The sequence below is a fragment of the Lygodium microphyllum genome, chromosome 10 (assembly GCF_053477565.2).
Source record: "Lygodium microphyllum isolate KBCC chromosome 10, Lygodium_microphyllum_v1.1.10, whole genome shotgun sequence".
Lineage (NCBI taxonomy): Eukaryota > Viridiplantae > Streptophyta > Polypodiopsida > Schizaeales > Lygodiaceae > Lygodium > Lygodium microphyllum.
This window is the reverse complement of record NC_141144.1, coordinates 131,217,269-131,236,929: the sequence shown is the minus strand read 5'-3', so window position 1 is coordinate 131,236,929 and position 19,661 is coordinate 131,217,269. Positions and strand designations below refer to the sequence as shown.

At 40.5% G+C, this 19,661-nt stretch overlaps 1 protein-coding gene across 3 annotated transcripts in view; it reads right to left on the bottom strand.

The window, feature by feature from the left end:
• Positions 1–371: 371 nt before the first annotated feature.
• The window catches only part of LOC148030569 (uncharacterized), a 109,388-nt gene continuing 90,098 nt past the window's right edge, over positions 372–19,661 (bottom strand). The window contains exon 8 of one of the 3 annotated variants that reach the window (XM_087687279.1): positions 372–1,165. Coding sequence is in view for 2 of the 3 variants with exons in the window: in XM_087687281.1 (XP_087543407.1) it covers positions 1,115–1,165 (51 nt within the window). In the remaining variant the exon portion in view is untranslated. The remainder of the gene's footprint in view (positions 1,166–19,661) is intronic. The other 2 variants (XM_087687281.1, XM_087687278.1) reach the window with 2 other exon arrangements.

Below are 19,661 nucleotides of genomic sequence, written 5' to 3'. Positions count from 1 at the left end.
AGGTACTGACCAACTCATTCGTGTCTATATTTAGATAGTATGTAATGACATCATAGGCCAAGGTTGGATCTTAACAACATAGTTCCACAACCTTTAAAATTTATGCGGTGTAGGGTCAACCTTTAAAAATAAAGAAGCAACGACATCACATTTCTAAGAAAAGTGTCTACGATAGAATCTCTTAGGTCTAGTTGCCAAGAGCATTGCCTCCAAACCCAGCACCTGTAATAAAGTGCCTTCCTTTTAAAACTCCACTTGAAGACAAATCATATATTAGCATAAGATAACATGAACATTCTTTGGATGCTGGAGGTAAAAAAAAGCAAACACTTGATTTAATTTCACACATCTCAAGGTACAAGACACACCAGATATATTTTTGAAAAACCAAAAGAGAGGCAATGTAAACCTCTATCCTATCCTTTGTCTTAATAAGATTTAGAACCATGAGGTTTGATTGTTTAAATCCAATGAATGAAGGTACGGTAACGCAACTCCAATGGAAGTAATTGCAAAGTCACATGGCCACTGTTTTACTTTCTTCATTGCTTCATTGGAAATTTGAAAACATTACATGGAATGCACAAAATTCTCTTCAGCAATGAACCTGCTGATACAGGCAGTGCATAGCACGAGCAAGGGAAATCGCTGTTTGAATAAGCTCTGTTCATGACAATCAAATCAGGCCATCTGATCAGAGAACCCTATGCATAGACTGTACAATTCACCAGAAGAAATGAAGCCAAGAGGGCAATTAAATAGATTGGGTATGCCCTTTGAGCATGCTTGTACTAGAGTGTACGGAAGATATTAGAGTGTATGGAAGATACTGAAATCATGCAAGGGAAGAGAAAAGGCCTCTGTAACAATCGTGAAATGACTTTCACTAACGTCAGGTTAGTCACACTGATTTCACAAATGAAACTAAGAAAAACTTCACAATTCAAGAGCATTTTGAACATCTCTATGCATACAGTCAAGTTCTCATTATCCTGCTAACAAGTTTCTGAATACAAGGAAAATTCAGTTTCTGGTTGTGACACAAATTTTGAAATTAGTGGATCCACTTCCTCCAGAAACAGGAGTTAATGTAGAAAACTGCAAAAGAAGTCACCTATCTTTTGAAATGTGAATCTAAAGCCAATTTAATCTTCTTCCTGGGCCCCTGCAAAATGTTTAGTTACAATGTCATACACACATTTCCCTGAAAAAATGATCAATCAATACGTTTCATAACACTATTCTTTGCAAAGCTCTTCAAGTTCTTGAGATCAAAAAAGCAGGAAACCCTAAAAGCAATCATATCAAAATGTTTTGTTTAGAGTGCAGTGATAATGCACATGCTTCAAATAACAACACTATTCTTTGCAAAGCTCTTCAAGTTCTTGAGATCACAAAAGCAGGAAACCCTAAAAGCAATCATATCAAAATGTTTTGTTTAGAGTGCAGTGATAATGCACATGCTTCAAATAACAACAAATTATGCCCCACATGACACATTATCAGTTATCAACCACACAGCTTAGGCATGAAATGTTGAAGTACCCCCAGTTGTTAATGGAACATTAGTGTGCAGGGCCCTCCTTTGCTGGAGTATTCATCCCAGACCTGTTTATGCAGATGATATTGTTTTCTACTGGATTCAGCCGAGGGGCATACGCAATACGTAGATCAACTACATTACAAGTATCCTACACCAAGGGACATTGTATCCTTCTATTGAACTTGGAGACCTTTCCTTACATGGCCTTTTGTGTTGAAGTGCCTGCTCAATTTCAAGAAGCCTCTGTTTCTTGAATCCATAAATTCTAGTTGCCAAAAGGCTTCTCTACTCATTAAAATGGCTAATCATCAAATGGATATTAATTAGCATTAGTGTCGAGTGACATTGGGGAATTGGCATTAATCAATCAACAAATGCCCATTCCGGGCTAATGACCACTCACAATCACTAGAGTGATAAATTGGCCTAGCCAATTTAATTGTTGCCTAGTCAGATTATTTTTCTAAGCCATAAATAGTTATTAAAATAATTTCGTGTTGATAATTAATTTAATATAGCTGGATAATGCTGGAAATGTTTTGAAAGGCTGCCACTTGGTAAAACTTGCCCATGGAAGTAGGAAAAACACTTTTGAGGCTAGGAGAGACAGCTTTGGCATTTCCTTCGGTACCTCTTGCTGTCCCAAAGCTCTAGAGGATGACTTCCTCTTTTTGCCCTTATTGTGCTTCTTGGAAGAACACAAAAACCAAGTAAATTGAGGATCCTTTGCCAATTGTGCAAATATATTAGCTCCTCTCCTCAAATGATATTTGAACTGGTCATCAAATTCATATTCTTTTTCATCATCAGCATCAGTGGCTTATGAGGGATCCCCTTCTTGCTCTAAACCCACATTTTCTCCTTGCTGCCCAAGCTACATGCCCATTCCAAGATTAGGCATTGCATTTCCTCTATTGCTTTGTGTACCTTCCAATGGTGAAGCATCGTCATGACTTGAACCTAAATCATTGTATGATGACATGCTTGCTGTAAATGCACTTAGCTTATCACAATTTCAGGAATATGCAACTTCACTAACTTGCACACAAGGGCCTCAGGTCCACCTACTCAAGAGAGCTGATGGTATCCCAAAAATGGAACCATGAAACCAGCTTTCCTTCTCAAAGAGGGTGGTAACTACCTGATTAATCAACAATCACAACAAGCATAAAATTCATATAAACTGAAAATGCAAATGTTACCACTTAATCTTGGACAATAACAGCTTATTGGCCCCAAAATTAGCACCCCTTACAATATTTATTTATCTAGAATTGCAATCTGGATGGAATACAATGAGATTCCCTAAATCTCCTTCACTCTCCAATAGCCTCTTGTTGTCATAAATGACCAGCAAGCCTTCAAGTCAATTTGCCCCTTGGTTTGACCTTCCATTGTGCTCCTTGGGTGACAAATTCAGCCCCAAATGTTTACTTGCTGAATGGCTACTTCAATCTCTTGAAATTGCCCCAATTTCAACGACCAAAATTCAAGTCTCTAAGCCTTCAATTTTTTAGCACGCTTCCTGAGGTAGCTATCAAACCCTCTTTCTTGTTACAAATTTGGGTTTATAGGAGAGACTAGTCAAAATCTCCACCTCCAATGGCTAATTTTGCTGAAAGTTGTTGAGAAAAGATGAGAATAGGCTAGAAGATGAGAGAGAATACTGAGGAGAGGGAAAATTCAAACTTCTATCACCAAAAAATTCGAAGAAATCAACTACTCTCCTCTCTAGACAATCATGAAAGCTATCTCCAGTGATGGAACACCTAGAATATGTTGCTTAGTTGAAACAGTTCTCAAATTGCTACTATTCACTGCTACATACTCTTGGAGTGTCTTTGTTGGCTAGAAATGGCTTGTCAACTGTTACAACAACGGCGGCTCTCTCTCTCTCTCTCTCTCTCTCTCTCTCTCTCTCTCTCTCTCTCTCTCGCACAAAAACGTTTTTCCCACTTGCATAGGTAAGTTTTGCCAAGCGGCAACCTTCCAAAACAAATTTCAGCATTATCCGACTTTATTCAATTAATTTTCAACATAAAATTAGTTTCATAATTATTTATGGCTCAAAAAAATATATTACTAGTCAACAATTAAATTAGTTACACCAATTTATCACCCAAAGTGATCAGAGCACTCACTAGCCCAAAATTGGCATTAATTAATTAATTAATGCAAATTCCCTAGTATCACTATTGACATATGGCTAATTAAATGTCCTAGGCCAAGTTTTAACTCTGGGTACCACCTAATACCTGACAAGCATAACTTATTACAAGTTGTATCAATGTCACCCACTAATCTCTAGGGTTACTAAGGTCTCACTGTCACTTAACTAACTTGCATTTCACATGTGAACAACTTAATAACGCCAAAGCTAAGCATTAAAAATACACATCCTTGCTCAAATAAATAATATTACTAGTCAACAATTAAATTGGTTGGGCCAATTTATCACCCAAAGTCATCATGAGCACGTATTAGCTCATAATTGACATTAATTAATTAATTAATGTCAATTCCCTAGTGTCATTCTTGACACTAATGGCTTATTAAATGTTCTAGGCCAAGCTTTGACACCGAGTACCACCTAATACCTAACAAGCATAACTTATTACAACTTGTACCAATGTCACCCACCGATCATCAAGGTTACTAAGGTCTCATTGTTACTTAACTAACTTACATTTCACGTGTACCTCACATGTGCATAACTTAATAATACCAAAGCTAAGCATTAAAAATACACATCCTTGTAACAGACAGTATTCATTCACATCCATGAGATAGAGGAGCCTTTTGTGAGACTACACAACGGAAGAGAAACACAAACGCAAAGAGAAAAGACAACACGAAGAGAAGAAAAATCTACAATGAATCTGAAATGAATTTTAAATACAATGGAGAATTGATCAGTCCTTGCACACAACCCGAAGTATTAATGAGGGTATCGGATTAGAGTGGACGACAATAGTGGAGACGGTGACGGTGACGATGACAAAGACACAATGTACAACTAGCAATCCTCAACGAAGACGAAAAATTGACAAAACTAACTGGCAAGCCTTCAAACCAATTTGCCTCTTAGTTTGCTTGGGGATTCGCCTTCATCCTACTTCTTGAGAGACAAATTTAGCCCCAAATTCGACATTCTTTGGCTAGCCTCTTGAATCTTTCTTAAATTCCTAAATTTCAACTACTAGTATTCAAGTCCTAGGCCTTCAATTCTGAGCACACATCCTGAGGTGACTGTGAAACCCTCATTTTTGCTATAAGTTAAGGTTTTCATAAGAGATTTACCAAAATCTCCACCTTTGATGATTCAATTTGTTGGATTTTGTTGAGATAACTTCATAGATTACTGGAGGATGAGAAAGAATTCTATAGAGAGAAATTTCAAAGTTTCATTGTCGCAAGAAAAACTAAAAAAATGCTACTACCCTACTAAAATACCCATAGAAGCTTAGGACCACCAAAAAGGGTGATGACTACTCTTGTATGTTGTCACCTTCATTGAAAGCACCTTGGGCTGATGTCACCTGCACTTGGAGGGCTCCAAACTGATGTAACTTGCTGTAGGACTCTCCTTACTCTCTAACCTTCTTCTGTCTCACAATGGCTTACATAGACTTCCATCAACCCCTAAAAACGTTTTCCTCACTTATATGGGCAAGTTTTGCCAAGTAGCAACCTTCTAATCTCATTTTTAACTATTATCCAACTTATTAAATTCATTTTCAAAATATTAATTTTAAAAATTAATTTAATACTTATTCTAGTGCTTAGAAAAATAATTCCACTCTTCAATAATTAAATTGACTAGGTCAATTTATCTCCCAAGTGTCCTTAGCAATTGTTGATGCCTAAACTGGTATTAACTAATTATTTATTGGCCAATAAATTAGTCTAAGCCCGTGTTTGACATTGAGTACACCTAGTACCTATCACACATAACTTATTCCAACTTTTGCCTTTGACATCAATCGATATCTCAAGGTCCTAGATTCCACATTATGAAATAATGGACGTGCATCTCACATGTGTAAGTCACATTTGTACATTTGATTAACTTTTAATTAAATGCTAAGCAAAGCACTAAAATTTCACGTCCTTGTGACAAGAATGTTACAACTTATCACAACACCTATAGAATATAGAAAGAATGGTCTACCCATGCTTAAAAAGTGCTTATTAAATAGCCAGAAAATGCTCAATCGGGCCAACATGGAACTTCCAAGTTTAATTATGCTCAATAGAATCAAGGTCCTACTGCAAATATAATATGCAAGAGTTTCATCAACAGTAGTAGACTCATGATCTTGAAGAATCTCGCACATAAAGGTACAATTCACACAAAGTGAACTATCCCACGGGGCCCATATCTTGGCTGATCTACATGGGCTTGATGGAATAACAAGAAAGAGAAGAACACATGCATCCTCCATGAGTCGTCGATACCAATGAGGAATGGTGATAAGCTCATCCTAATGCGAGAAAGACCGAGAGGCCTCTGGTACCTGTAATGCACCTATCTAGGAAGGGACTCCCCTCATTGGGTAAAGGTACATCCACCTCATCAAAAGAACAAGGCTCCTCCTCAGACAGCTCAAGTCCCCTAGAAGACACACGAGGGGACGAGGAAGAAGTACAAACACTTGATGAAAAAGGACTAGGAGTTTTCTAGGGTGAAAGAGAAGCAAAAGGGGAAAAAGAGGAGGAGTTGAAGACAAAGAAGGGATGCCAATAGGTAACCAAGAAGGGATGGAGTGATGGTGGGGGGGGTTGAAAAAGGAAAAGGGATTGTTTGGGGGGGGGGGGGGGGGGGGGGGGCAAAGGGGGTTTTAGGTCAATCAATAATAAAGAACCACCTAAACATGAATCGCCATTAATGGGGTCATCAAAGGCTGAAGCCTCATCAAAGATATCATCTCGACTCACATCAATCTTTCGTGTCAATGGGTTATAGTGCATGTAGCCCTTCTTGGTCATGTTATAACCCACGAAGATAAGCTTCTTTGACGTTGAGTAAGTTTGCTGCTACGTTTCTTCTTGTCAATATGGACATAAGCATTACATCCAAAGATGCAAAAGTGGGACAAAGAAGGCTTCTTTCCAAAGAAAGCATCATACAAAGTCATGTCTTGTAATGCAAAAGTCAGAGACCTATTGCAGATATACACCACAATAGCAACTGCCTCACCCCAAAGGGAGTGAGATAAACTTTGATGTTCCAACATCGATCAAGCCATTTCAAGCATGGTCCAATTGGCGCGCTCCACTACATCATTCTCTAATCATGATTTTGGATAGGAATACTCCATCTGAAGGCCATGATCCCTCCAAAGCTTAGAAAAAATATTAGAACAAAACTCGATGCTATGATCAACTTATACAACTTGAACCTTCAAAGTTGTTTGCATTTCAGCAAACACCTTCCACTTGCAGAAGTTGAAATACACTGAACTCTTGCATACTAAGAAGTATAGCTACACATATCTATTGAAATCATCAAGCAGCAACATCAAATACTTGGCCTTTCCAAGGGAAACCATGCCCATTGGTCTCCATAAGTCGGTGTGAACCAAGTCTAGTAGTGTAGTAGCCTTGCGTGAAGTAACTTGTGCATGAGGTTTCTTATCTTGCTTGCTACGTAAGCAACTAGGGCATAAGGTGTAATTAGGAGGGAAATCAAGGAGATCCTCCACTAAGTCCTTCTAAGAAGCCTTGTGTATTACATCAAAGTTGAGGTGCCCATAACAAGCGTACCAAAGGAGCCCAAGCTAATAAAAAATCCATGCAGCAAGGATTGTGAACTTGTAAAGCCCACCCTCATGAGCACCTCTCCAACGAATAGAACTTGTAGAAGAGTCCTCAACAGTCTCAATATCTTGGGTAAAGACCACATGACTACCTAGCTGCGTCAAACCTTGAACACAAAGAAGCTTAAAGCCCAAATCCAAAGCATAAGGGACTTTGGCCATTGAGGCCTGATGATTGGGCAAAAGGCGAATGGTCCCCACTCCACGCACTGGCATGGAAGAGTTACCAATGGTGACTAGAACCCCTTTATGATGAAGATCTTGAAGCCAATTTTGACAATAAGTCAAATGGGAAGCGGCCCCACTTTGAATCAACCATGGCCTCAATGAACGAAGCAAGAGCAGTATCCTCTCTCAAAATAGTGTGAAGGATCCATATGCTTCTATACCATATCAGAGAGAGAGTACAGTTTGCAACGAGAAACATATGTGTGGCAAACACTATCTGAGAGAAGGAAAAACTCAAAGAAAACAAAAAAGAAGAAGATCGTGAATGATGAATCATTGAATCATGCTAAGTGAATCAAGTAGATACAACGGTACTGAAGCTCTGAAGATAATTGCATTGTCATATCTTATCAAGCAACAACACCTGAAGGGAATCTACATAGTAAAGGGAACAAAACGCAATCCTTCAACAATCGGATTTTGAAGGTAATGTTGAATGGTGAAGGAAAGGATAGCCAGCTGTAGAGGGAGAGAAACATTGTCATGGGATTCCTTGCACATGGTCTAAAAATAAAACTTTTATCCTTTACATACATCACTTAGTCACTTGTATTCTAGACATGCTACATAGAGACTTGCCTAGTGCAATAAATCTTAAACACCTAAGTCCACCAGCATATGGCATGGTGTAATAAAGATGGGGGGCTCTCTACCTTAAAATACAATAAATTTATCATGGGTCCTTGACAAGATGATTGATCTTGGTTACTTACTCTTATCCTTTCTTGCATTGCTTGCATGAAGTAGCTACAAGTTCTGTAAGTCATGGAACATTAAACAAGAGAAATATGGTCATGAGTAGATGACTTGGTAGGTTCCCTTAGGTTATATTTTCCAAAAGCCAATGATGTGGTTGTGTACTTATGATATTCAAGAGTTTTAAGTGTATTCACAAGCAAAGTCACAAGGAGGATGGAGTTATCTAAGTTGAAAGCGTGTGACATTGTGTATGCATTAGCCTTGCTTATGCGAACTTATTGTGGTTCATTTGAACTACATGGACCTTCCATTTTTTGCGCCGCATTTTTCAAGCATTCTCAGGCTGAGAACAGGGCGCATCCTGGATGAGGGAGAAAGGAGCTCATTCACTACCACAACAAAAGAAGATGAAGCCATGCAACCACAAGCAACTTTAGAAGACTCCACTTGACATGAAGGTACCACTCTTCCCATGCATTGACGAAACTGGAAGGCCACTCTTGGCTGTGTAAAACAGGGCTGAACTGTGTATTTGAGAGCAGCAGCCGATACTTATTGAATCTCTCTTATGATTCTAGAAGAGAGTTTATTTCTTGGCTTGGGTATTCTTCTATATGCTGACTCTGATCTCCCATGCCAAGAGAGGTATCAAATTTACTCTCTTGAGTTCTTCAAGAGTTGAATGAGGATTGCTATTGGCTGTCCAAACTTGTAACCTGAAGGGCTGAAGCTCATCTCCTTGTATTCTTGTCTAACCTTGTCACATCAAGGGGCTCATTCTTGCTCTTGGAAGCTACCATGGTAGAAGCTTGAAGAGAGGAGTATCTAGAAGCTTTTTGACTTGATTATGTGATGAAAATGGGCTGAAATAGCCACCAAATAAAGAATTGAGGGCAGCTGCACATATCTTTCTCTTCTTAAAGATTCATGATCAATCATTGGTTTTACCTGACATTGATATGCTTGATGCAAGTTGACATTGCATAAGCATTGTGGAAGGGGTATCAAGAGAGCATCTTGATTGCTCTATGTACATGCTTGGGCTGAAATAGGTAGCCAATAACAGGGCAGACAAGGGCAGCAGGATTTCCTTCTTCTCTCCTACTTCTACATGCTTATTGCAAGCTACCTATTGCTTGTTTCATGCTCTTGAATATAGGGGCTGCTTTTGTACTCCAGCAAAGTGTCTTCTGGGAAGGTTGATGCCATGTATATGGGCTGAAATAGGCAGCCCACACAATGATTTTGTGGAAAACCAAGTCAGTTTTCTTCTCTATTGCTTTATATGGTGTGATAGAACTTACACTTAGCTAATCTATGCACTCCAAGATAGGGGAAGTTTATGCTATCATCAGAGGTGAATCTTGGATAATATTTGGGGCTGATTTGGGTTGATATCTTCGGCCATAATCAGAGAATTAGCTACAGCAGTGTTCTTTTGATTTATTCCTTGCCCTACAGAAGTTGTCTTGACAAGATATGCAAGTCTTATGTGCCCCAATGGTAGAGCAATGTTTGTAGATCATTCATAGATGCTTTGAGTTGGATAAAGACAAGATTTTTCCCTTTATTTTTTTTGGCTGTAATAACCAAACCTTATCAGGAATTCTATTTTACGCTTTCTTGAAGCAAGTCTCTTTTACTCTACAAGCCTTGTAATTGACTCATAGTCTTTTGTTCCTAACAGTCTATATTGAATGTAATCATGCAAAGTTGATTCACGCTTTGGCATCATGTATGATTAATGGGATGCAGAGTTGTTTATAATATATGACGGCTTATTATACTTGAATACATATCTTGTGACTGCCCTTACAGTCAATTAAACAAGCTTGATTTGAGTTAGATCTCATGAGGAAATACTCTTGTGATCTTTGCTAAGAATATGCAGTTGGAAGCTTTATTAACATCTTTGAGAACTTGGCTTGAAACCTTCAACCCTTCTCTTATCTCTTCCATCTCCAGAGTCTTTACCTCTTGAACCCTCATACATTCTTCTCTCTCAAACCCCTGTGGATGACTGTGAAGTACCTCTTAAACCTTAAAACATTCACTGTAATCTACTTATCTCTTGAAGACACATCTCCATCTATCTTGTCCAGTTTTCTTGCCAAACTCCTGTGGCGACCTTCAACCCTACGCGTTGTGACAATGCAATCCTCGAGCTGTCAAAGATGAAGGATATGCTGAAATCTCTCCGAGATGATAGCTACTATCAAGGCAATTGTTGGGCAGCCAACTAGAGAAGAAAATGCAAGAATATCTTATGAAGATCTCTCCATGTAAATGGCTGCAGACATGTGACTATTCGGCAGCCCTTCAAAAGTGAAGAAAACACAAAAACACAAGTATCTGATGTGGGGCTGATCAAGAGGGTGTAACCTGCTATAGATGGCCTGAAACTGCTGCAAACGCAAGCCTGATGATGACGCCAAGTGAGAAGGGCTAATGTTAGATGATGTAGGCTCCAAAATGCCCAAGTGGAGATAGATGTAGAAGCCACAAACCATAATGTCCTCCTTGCAGAATGTGAATGGCACCGGAGAGAATGGAGAAAGGAGAAAAGAATATGGAAGAAAGTAACGATGTCATAAGGAATGAATGTCTAGGATGAAGAATGAGGAAAGTCAATACCGTATTTATGTTGTGGTGGGTAGTATTGAGGAAGGTATCTAGGGCTCCAATGGAATAGAAGCCAAGCAACTCCCAAAGGTGGTCTCTTGAACTTGAGCATAGGGAGGGGTATCACACAGAAGCTCCTCAATGCCCGCATCGCAGGTGGGGTTTGTGGAGCAAGTGAAGGGAGTTGAGAAAACAGATAACTCTCATAAAGCCATATATAGGCAACAACCACTATCTCTAAATTGAGCTGATTGCAGAGCCAAAGCAGGAGAAGTAGTCGAGAGCCACTGTCTCAGAGAGGAGCGAACTGACATGACAGCACCCAACATGCACTATTGTCTCACAAGGGAGCCGACTACAAAGCCGAAGGAGTAGAATTAGTGGAACAACCATAGTTTGGCGAAGGAGCGGACTGCAAGAAAGTAAACAACAACCACTGTCTCTCAGTGGGGCGAACTATAGAACAAGTGGCCAAGAAAGCCATTGCACCCAAAAAAAGAACTTAGTGCACATTAAATGCATCTTATTGCGTTGAGCATAAAAATCTCATAGCTGATGTAGAATGATCTCTATAGCCTAAAAAGGTGAGGTGGCACAACGAGCACCCAAGGGAAGATGCATATACTCTAATGAGAAAGGGAGCAAAGGTCGATGTCAACAATCTTCAATGGTATAACCATTCTTGCCATAGGAGGAGCACCCACATGTTTATCTGTCTTGTGGAGAGGCCATAGCACTGATGTGGCAAACAATCATACCATATTAGAAAGAGTAAGGTTTACAAGGAGAAACACAGAGTGTATGGCAAACACTAAGAGAAGAAGAAACTCAGAGAAAAGACACAAGAAAAGGATGATGAACGGTGAGTTAGTAAATCATGCTGAGTGAACCAAGCAGATACAATGGAGCCGGATCTCTAAAGATGACTACAATGTCCTGTCTAATCAAGTAGCAACATTTGAAGGGAATTTGCATAATGAAGCGAGTGAAACGCAGTCCTTCTGCCGTAGGATATCAAAGATAATGTTGAATGGTGAAGAAAAGGACAGCCAGCTATACACATAGCAAAACATAATCCTCAAGAGTAGTCGGAGATGAAGAATATGATGAAAACTCTCCAAGATGATGGTTGCTATCAAAGAAACTGTTGGGCAGCCAACGCGAAGAAGAAAACACAAGAATATCTGATGAAGATATCTCTGTGTAAGTTGTTGGGCAGCCCTTTAGGGGTGAATAAAACACAAAAACGTAGGTATCTGATGTAGGGCTGATAAAGCGGATGTAATCTGCTATAGATGGCCTAAAATTGCTGCAAATGCAAGCCTGATGATGACATCAGGTGAGGAGGGCTGACATCAAATGATGGAGGCTGCAAACCACCTAGTGGAGATGGATGTAGAAGCTACGAACCATAATGTCCCCCGCGCGGGGTGTGAGCAAGAGTGGAGAGGATAGGAATAGGAGAGGGGAATATGGAAGAGTGACAAAGTGTCAAAAGAAAGTATGTGTGGGATGAAGAATGAGGAATGTATTAATAGGCATAAACTGTCTTGAGTGGTACCCCAACTCTCTCAAGTGGCACCAACTGAAGTCTCTCAGTTGGCACCTCGGCTCTCTCGAGTGGCACCCAGACACTAACTAATGATCCAAATAAAGTCTTTTTAGGGTCGTAAATGGAGACCAAAATAGGAATGAGAAGAAGAAATGCACTAAACGACTTGGCATCCATTTCAAATAGATGCACAAAAATAGATTTTGTAGTAGCGGGGGTGGTCTTCGCGTCCTTGGAACCATCCTCTGGCTTCAAATGGGGGTACTTCTACCAAAACCTCTCCTCGAGACGAGTGCCCTTCCCACAATGTGGGTACTTGGGCATAGACTTCTTCTCATCCTTATTGTCATCTTGTTTCTTGTTGTTATTTGCAAGGTAATCCCATGGATGGAGATGAAGGATATGCTAAAATCTCTCCGAGATGATGGTTGCTATCAAAGCAACTGCTAGACAACCAACTGAAGAAGAAAACACAAGAATAACTAACGAAGATCTCTCTGTGTAAGTGGCTCCAAGTAATGCTAGGCAGCCCTTCAGGAATGAAGCAAACACAAAAACGCAGGTATCTAATGTAGGGCTGATACAGAGGATGTAACCTACTACAGACGACCTAAAACTGTTGCAAACCCAAGGCTGATGATGACGGCAAGTGAGAAGGACTGAGATCCAATGATGTAGATTGCAAAACACCGATTGGAGATGGATGCAAAAGCCACGAACTATAATGTTCTCGAGGGGTGTGAACAACAGTGGAGAGGATAGGGAAAGGAGAAGAATATGGAAGAGAGTGACAAAGTGTCAGAAGAAATGAATGTGTGGGATGAAAAATGAGGAAAGTTCATGCCGTATTTATAGGCACTAACTATCTCAAATGGTACTGCAATTGTCTTGAGGACCCATCTCTCTCAAGTGGCACCCAGAAACTAACTAATGATCCAAATAAATCCTTTTTGGGGCTATAAATGGAAATCAAAATAGGAATGAGATGAAGAAATGTACTAAATGACTTGGTTTCTCGACATCCTCCATTTCAAATAGATGCACAAAAACAAAGTTTGTAGTAGTAGGGGTGGCCCTCAAGTCCTTCAAACCATCCTTTGGCTTCAGATGGGGATACTTCTACCAACATTCTCCTCAAGATGAGTGCCCTTCTCCGCAAGATGCTTGGGCTTAAGACTTCTTCTCATCCTTCTTCTCGTCCTTATTGTCAACTTGTTTCATGTTGTTATTTGCAAGCCATGGGCAAAGATCTTCTGATGATACAAGGAAGCAAGTTTTGTCCATACTTCTATTGTCGTCTTTAACCTACGAACATGAATAAGAATAGAGTCTTGAGAGCTCATAAAGACAAAAGACTGGGCTCGAGATTTGAGCCTATCCCAAAGGGCTACACAATCCATAGATGAGCCAATAGCAAGATCCTCCATGAGCTAAGAAATAGGGGTAGTGACAAAAGCCCAAAGATTGAAGGTGTCCAAAATACACCACTTTGAAAGACCAAAGGAAGTAATGTGATCCATCCAAGCTATCTTCTTTGGGGAGAGAAGGAAGAATAGGCACCTGAATAAAAGGTGCCATCATATGCATTCGAGGACCAAAATGTTAGAATTTGCCAAGTTTGGGCAATGTCCAATGTAATTTGTGTGGTGTGGACACTTATTAAAGTCTCCACACCACACTTTTTGAAGTGTTATCATAGGGTGTGTACACCTAGTATTTTAGAACATTAAGTAGTGACACTAGCCTCTAAAGTAAATAAACTTAACTCTGGTTAGTTGATGGAAGTGTGGTTAGGTTATACCTTAGACCTAAACCTTAGTTTTACTTTCACCTATCATTGAGTTCAATTTAGCAAGTACACTCTCCATTTTACACTCACACTGTCTTTTGTCTACTACTCACTCTCATTCCTCTCTCCTCCATAGCTGGTCCTATTTCGTTGATATCAGAGCAATTATCTCCACCAGCTCCAATTTAGTTGTTTGACTCCTTGTTTGCAAGGCGGAGCTCCGCCAAGTCTGCCACCACCAGCCAGCTCCCTACTCCTTAACATCACCGTTGCCTACAACTCCATGACCTGCAGTCGTCGCCCATCACCACGTGTGCAATCAGTCACCCTGCCACGCCACCGCCACCCCAATCACCAACCAACTGTGCCCTTCACAGGCTGCATCACTAACTCCTAAACAACTGCCTACCAAGAGCAACACTACAACACAGCACACCTACTCCACTATATCCACCAGCACTTCTGCTGCCTGCAAACACTGCCACCTGCACTCCAGTTGCCTACACTACTTCTTGTGCTCCAATCTTGCCCAACGCTACCCCTACTCTCGACTACTCTGCTTGGACTACTGCCTCAGCTCTATTGTCTACACTCTCTGCTGCCATCACCGAGCTCTCAATGCCTTGGGTGTGCTTCTTGAGGTAGTCACCTCACCGAAAATTTGGGGCTTTTGCTCAATTGGAGCTCCGAGAGTGAATCTCAATCAAAATTGCCAACATTACGCAATTTCTTTGACATTAGTGAGAGAGCTTTGAAGCTTTTCTGATTTTTTTTCCAACCTGCATCCTGAGGTGAAATCCAACTGCTGGTTGCTGTCTACATGCATCCGAGGCGACATTACATTGGTTTTCAGGCTGCAAGTTTAAAATTTCTTCAATTTCCTTGAAGAAATTTGGGATTCTTTCTTGGCACACATCTCAAGGCAATGAATAGGTGTGGAAACAGCATTAAATTGCTGTTTGGATCAGTATTGGCAGAGAAATTTAGAGATTTTCAGCATTAATTTGCTGAAATTTGTCATTTGGCACACATTCCAAGAGACCCGGTGGTAGAATGTTGAATTTCTGTGTATTACAGATTTGGGATTGTTTTATGCAGACTTGACATGAATTTGAAAGCATTTGACAGACTTGGACAATTTTGTACTTGCATTTCTACCCCATGGTGGGATTCCAATACTTCGGAGAGTACATTTGACACTTCAGCTTGGAAGTGTTTGGCTATGCATTAATTGCAGCATGGCAAACCAAGATCACAATGATCACAACAACATTTTGGGTGTCCTCACTCAAGACGATAAATTGGATGGTAGCAATTACTCCTCATGGTTTTTTATAGTGCAAAATTTTCTTGTTGCAAAAGATCTATGGCACTATGTACCCAACAATTTGTAGAGACAGGGAGGGCCTACACCTCAAACACCTCAACAAGGTGCTAGAGAACAGCCAATTGCCCCTGTTCCTGCCCCCGTTCCTCCAACAACTAATTAGAGGAGATGGGATTCAAAGGATGCATAGGCCTTGTCTTTGATTACTTTGTCTGTTAAGAGAGCAAGAACACCTCATATCCGGTCATGTAAGACATCAAGGGACCTTAGAAGATCAAATCATCGAAGGGATAGCTGCTGGACATTGATGAGGCAATTGAAGATCCAGATCAATTCTCTTCCAAAGTCTTACCTTGGATTTCACACTTCGTTGAATCTGTCTTTTAAGGGGGGCACAGCAGCCCCTCACATTCATAGAGTTCACAAGCCTCTTGCTTTAAGAGGAACAAACTAGGAAGAATGTTGTTATGCGTTTGGGTGATGTTGCCATACTTTTCAAATTTAAAGGCAAAGACAAAGCAAAGTTGCCAATGAAAAATCAGCCAAGGACTAATGTGGAACAACCATCCGGCAAGGCTGCCCATGATGCAAATAAAGGCAAGAAGAAAGAAAAACGCCACTACTGTAAGAAGCCTGGTCATTACATTGAAGAATGAAGGAAAATATCATCCAAAGAGTTTGGCTATCCAAGAGTCATCCACCACTTGGTCTTTGGATGACGATGCTACAGCCAACTTCATTAAGGAGGATTGTGCATTTTTGACATGCAGTTATGACAGTTCTATGGTTGATTCTGCATTTAATGCTCCTGAAATGCTTTGACAGTGAGGCATCCAAGCACATCACTTCAAAGAAGTATCTATGTCAAAGAGAGCCACATGTGCAAATAACTCTAGTTATGATGTCTCTGGCATTGGTTCACAATGTTAATTACTGTGGTGATCCATCCAATCCAAACGGCCCTATAAAACACAGGCCCAAAACATTCTTCTGCGGGTCCTGATGAGTGCGCTGCAAATGGATCAGATTTCATGCTTTTGGATGTATTATTTGTGATTGGGATTGCAAAGCAGCTCTTGTTGTGAAGCATTTAATAGACAAGGTTTTTGGGTCATCTTTGAGGATGACAAGTGTATTATGAGAGACTAAGAGCTTGATTATGCTCTTCATTTATCAAGCACTTTGTATAAAGGTCTTTTCCCGTTGGATACATATGAGAGGAGATCTCATGACAGAGAGCTTGATTATGCTCTTTGTTTGTCACGCACTTTGTATAAAGGTCTTCTCTTGTTGGATACATATGAGAGGAGATCTCATGATGTTTTTGCAATTAGCGCACTAACACCTGCTATGTAGAATGTGGAGCTATGGCATGCCCGTTATGGTCACATGAGTTCTCACAATTTGATGCCACTTCAGTGTTGTCAAATCAAGGTTGTCTTACGTCCTGTTGAGACCCCACCTACCCATGCATGTGAGGGATGTATTTTGGAAAAGATACATCATGTTTGCCTTCAAAAAAGATGGTGCCTTTTAAAAAGATGTGGTCCCATGCGAAGACAAGCTCTTGGGGGTCATCTATATTTTGTCCCCTACATAGATGACTACTCTCGATATATCACACCTACAAAGGCATTGAAAACTATCACTCTTTTTAAGGCTTGGCATAAGAGGAAACCAAAGGTTGACTGCTTTCATGTGTTTGGATGCATAGCCTATGCTCATCTCCCAAAAGAGCTTTGTGGAAAGCTCGATGATAAGGCATTAAAATGCATTTTGGTTGGCTACAATTCGGAAAGTAAGGGCTATCGCTTGTATAATCCACACACTTGCAAAGTTTTTGGCAGTAGGGATATTATCTTTGCTGTAAATGCAGCCTTTTCACATGATTAATTTAAAATGCTAGCCACACATGATCCGGGTGATGTTTTTGAAGTCTTTTACTACTTGCTTTGGGATCCGAGCCTGCTGTAGATGTCCGAACAAATGTATTACAGCAACCTGCTATACTGCTCCACATGCCTCTAAACACACATTCATTGATCATGGTTTGCATCCCGAAGTGGACCAAGCAACTGAGCAAGAAAGGCCTGCTGTAAATGCAGCAAAAACAATCCCTAGATGAATGTTACAAACTCTCCAAAAGAGTAAAATTGATGGTCCCTTACATTAGCACACTAGAAGGGCTGCTAGATAGGCAACACATGATACAGAGGGGACATATTTGGTTACTACTATGGAAGTAGAGGCTCCTTTTAATGAGATTGTGTTTATGAGCTCGTTGTTGGATGATGATGAGCCTACTTCGTTTGATGAAGCACAGCAAGATGCACATTGGTTAGATGTACTATTCCCGCCATAACACTTCATATCAAGAAGCGAATTCAAGCTTGAGACATTTTTAAAAAATTACTCGTTGAGTAGTGACCGCACGTAATTTTCTTAATATTGAGTCTTGTATTAAATCAATTCCACAATCCGACTATGAGAAGACACCTCAATGTTCCCAGCCAACAAAAAGCAAAGATGCCTCGTAAATAATATTACGACGGCTTGATCATAATTTTTTCCGAATTATATTTGATTTAGCATTCCCGATTCCATTTAAATGGGTCAAAGATCGCATTGATTTTGTAACCGCAAGACAAATCACAAAAGCCTTAATCGGTAGATGAAGAACGCACAAGGACGAGCATGATATTGAGTAAGTTAAGTATCAAAGAGTATGACATGACTTTATAAACTAGATAAGTCATGAGGTAACTTAGCCAAAAACCACCAGATTGTTGGGAATAAAGGGCCCTCGTGCCTTTTAAATGTGCTTGGGTGTGAACACACCCTTAGCACACCTATACTTTCATATATATATCTATCTAAAAACCTAAAGAGGTACACTCGTTATTGTACCCACAAGTCGTACTCACTCTCCTCTCTACTCTACACTCTCTCTGCTACTAGCAAGCACTGCGTGTCTCGATCCTCGCGCCTCAGAGCTCAACAAACTAGTATCAAAGCCATCAGGTTCTACACGCTTCCCGAGATTTGACGAGACCAGTAGACAGCTGGAGTTCTTATCGACCTGTGTGTCAAGCTGAGGTAGAAGACCACGTACGCAGAGGGCAAGTTGAGGAGAAGACGTCAAGTTGCAGACTGGGCACGTCGACAGACAGCAGACAGTCGAAAGCTAGTAGTCAAGTCATGGGTTGCAAATGGCGACGGCGTGAGTTAGGCACAGGCATGTGACGGAGTAGGCGGCAGCAATAGTTGTAGATCGACGGGGCAACAGTCACGACCAATTGGGCGACACGTAACCTGGTTCAAGCTGCCGATGAGATGGCAGCTGACAAGACAGCAGGACCAGCGGGCGACTTCACGGGCGCTGATAGCGGGACCACAGCGTGCAACGGATGGGAGGCTTCAGCCGGTCGTCACGTCAAAAACCTGAGGGATCAATGGACCCACGTCAAGTCACGCACAATTTTTTTTTTCTTTCAAAGGAAATCAACTTCTACCCCTCTTACTTAACGAGATTTCACGCGTGGAAGCACAAAGTGCAAATTTGTGTAATCTTGGCCCGGAAATCTAGGGCTTTTCTCGGATTTATAGATTGTGATGTAGATAAGACCATTTGTCTCAGAAATTGCAAAAATTTGTGACATTTTGCCTCCGACATTTGGGCTTTTCATGTATATGCAAGAATTGGACTGAAATTTACCCAATTTCTTGACATTGATGCACATTCAACCCCGTGCAATTCGGGACTTTTGTTGTTTGGGCAAAATTTGTGCGCCATTTAGTCATTTTATGTAATGCAGGTTTAATTCCATGCAATTTGGACATCTAGCACTTGGAAAATTTTGGGGGTTTTGCTGAAATCGCTCTATTTTAGAAAAATTGGCCTATTCTCTGCATGTCAGAATCAGTGCAGATGTATGGTTGATGCTTTAAGCACAAGAATTTTGGGGCTTTTGACTGTGCGTGTCAAATTTTGTACCTGTGGATGCATGTACATCAGAAATTGTAGCTAAAATTTGGGACTCCTCATGTAATGTGATGTATTTGCCCTTGAAACACCTGTAATC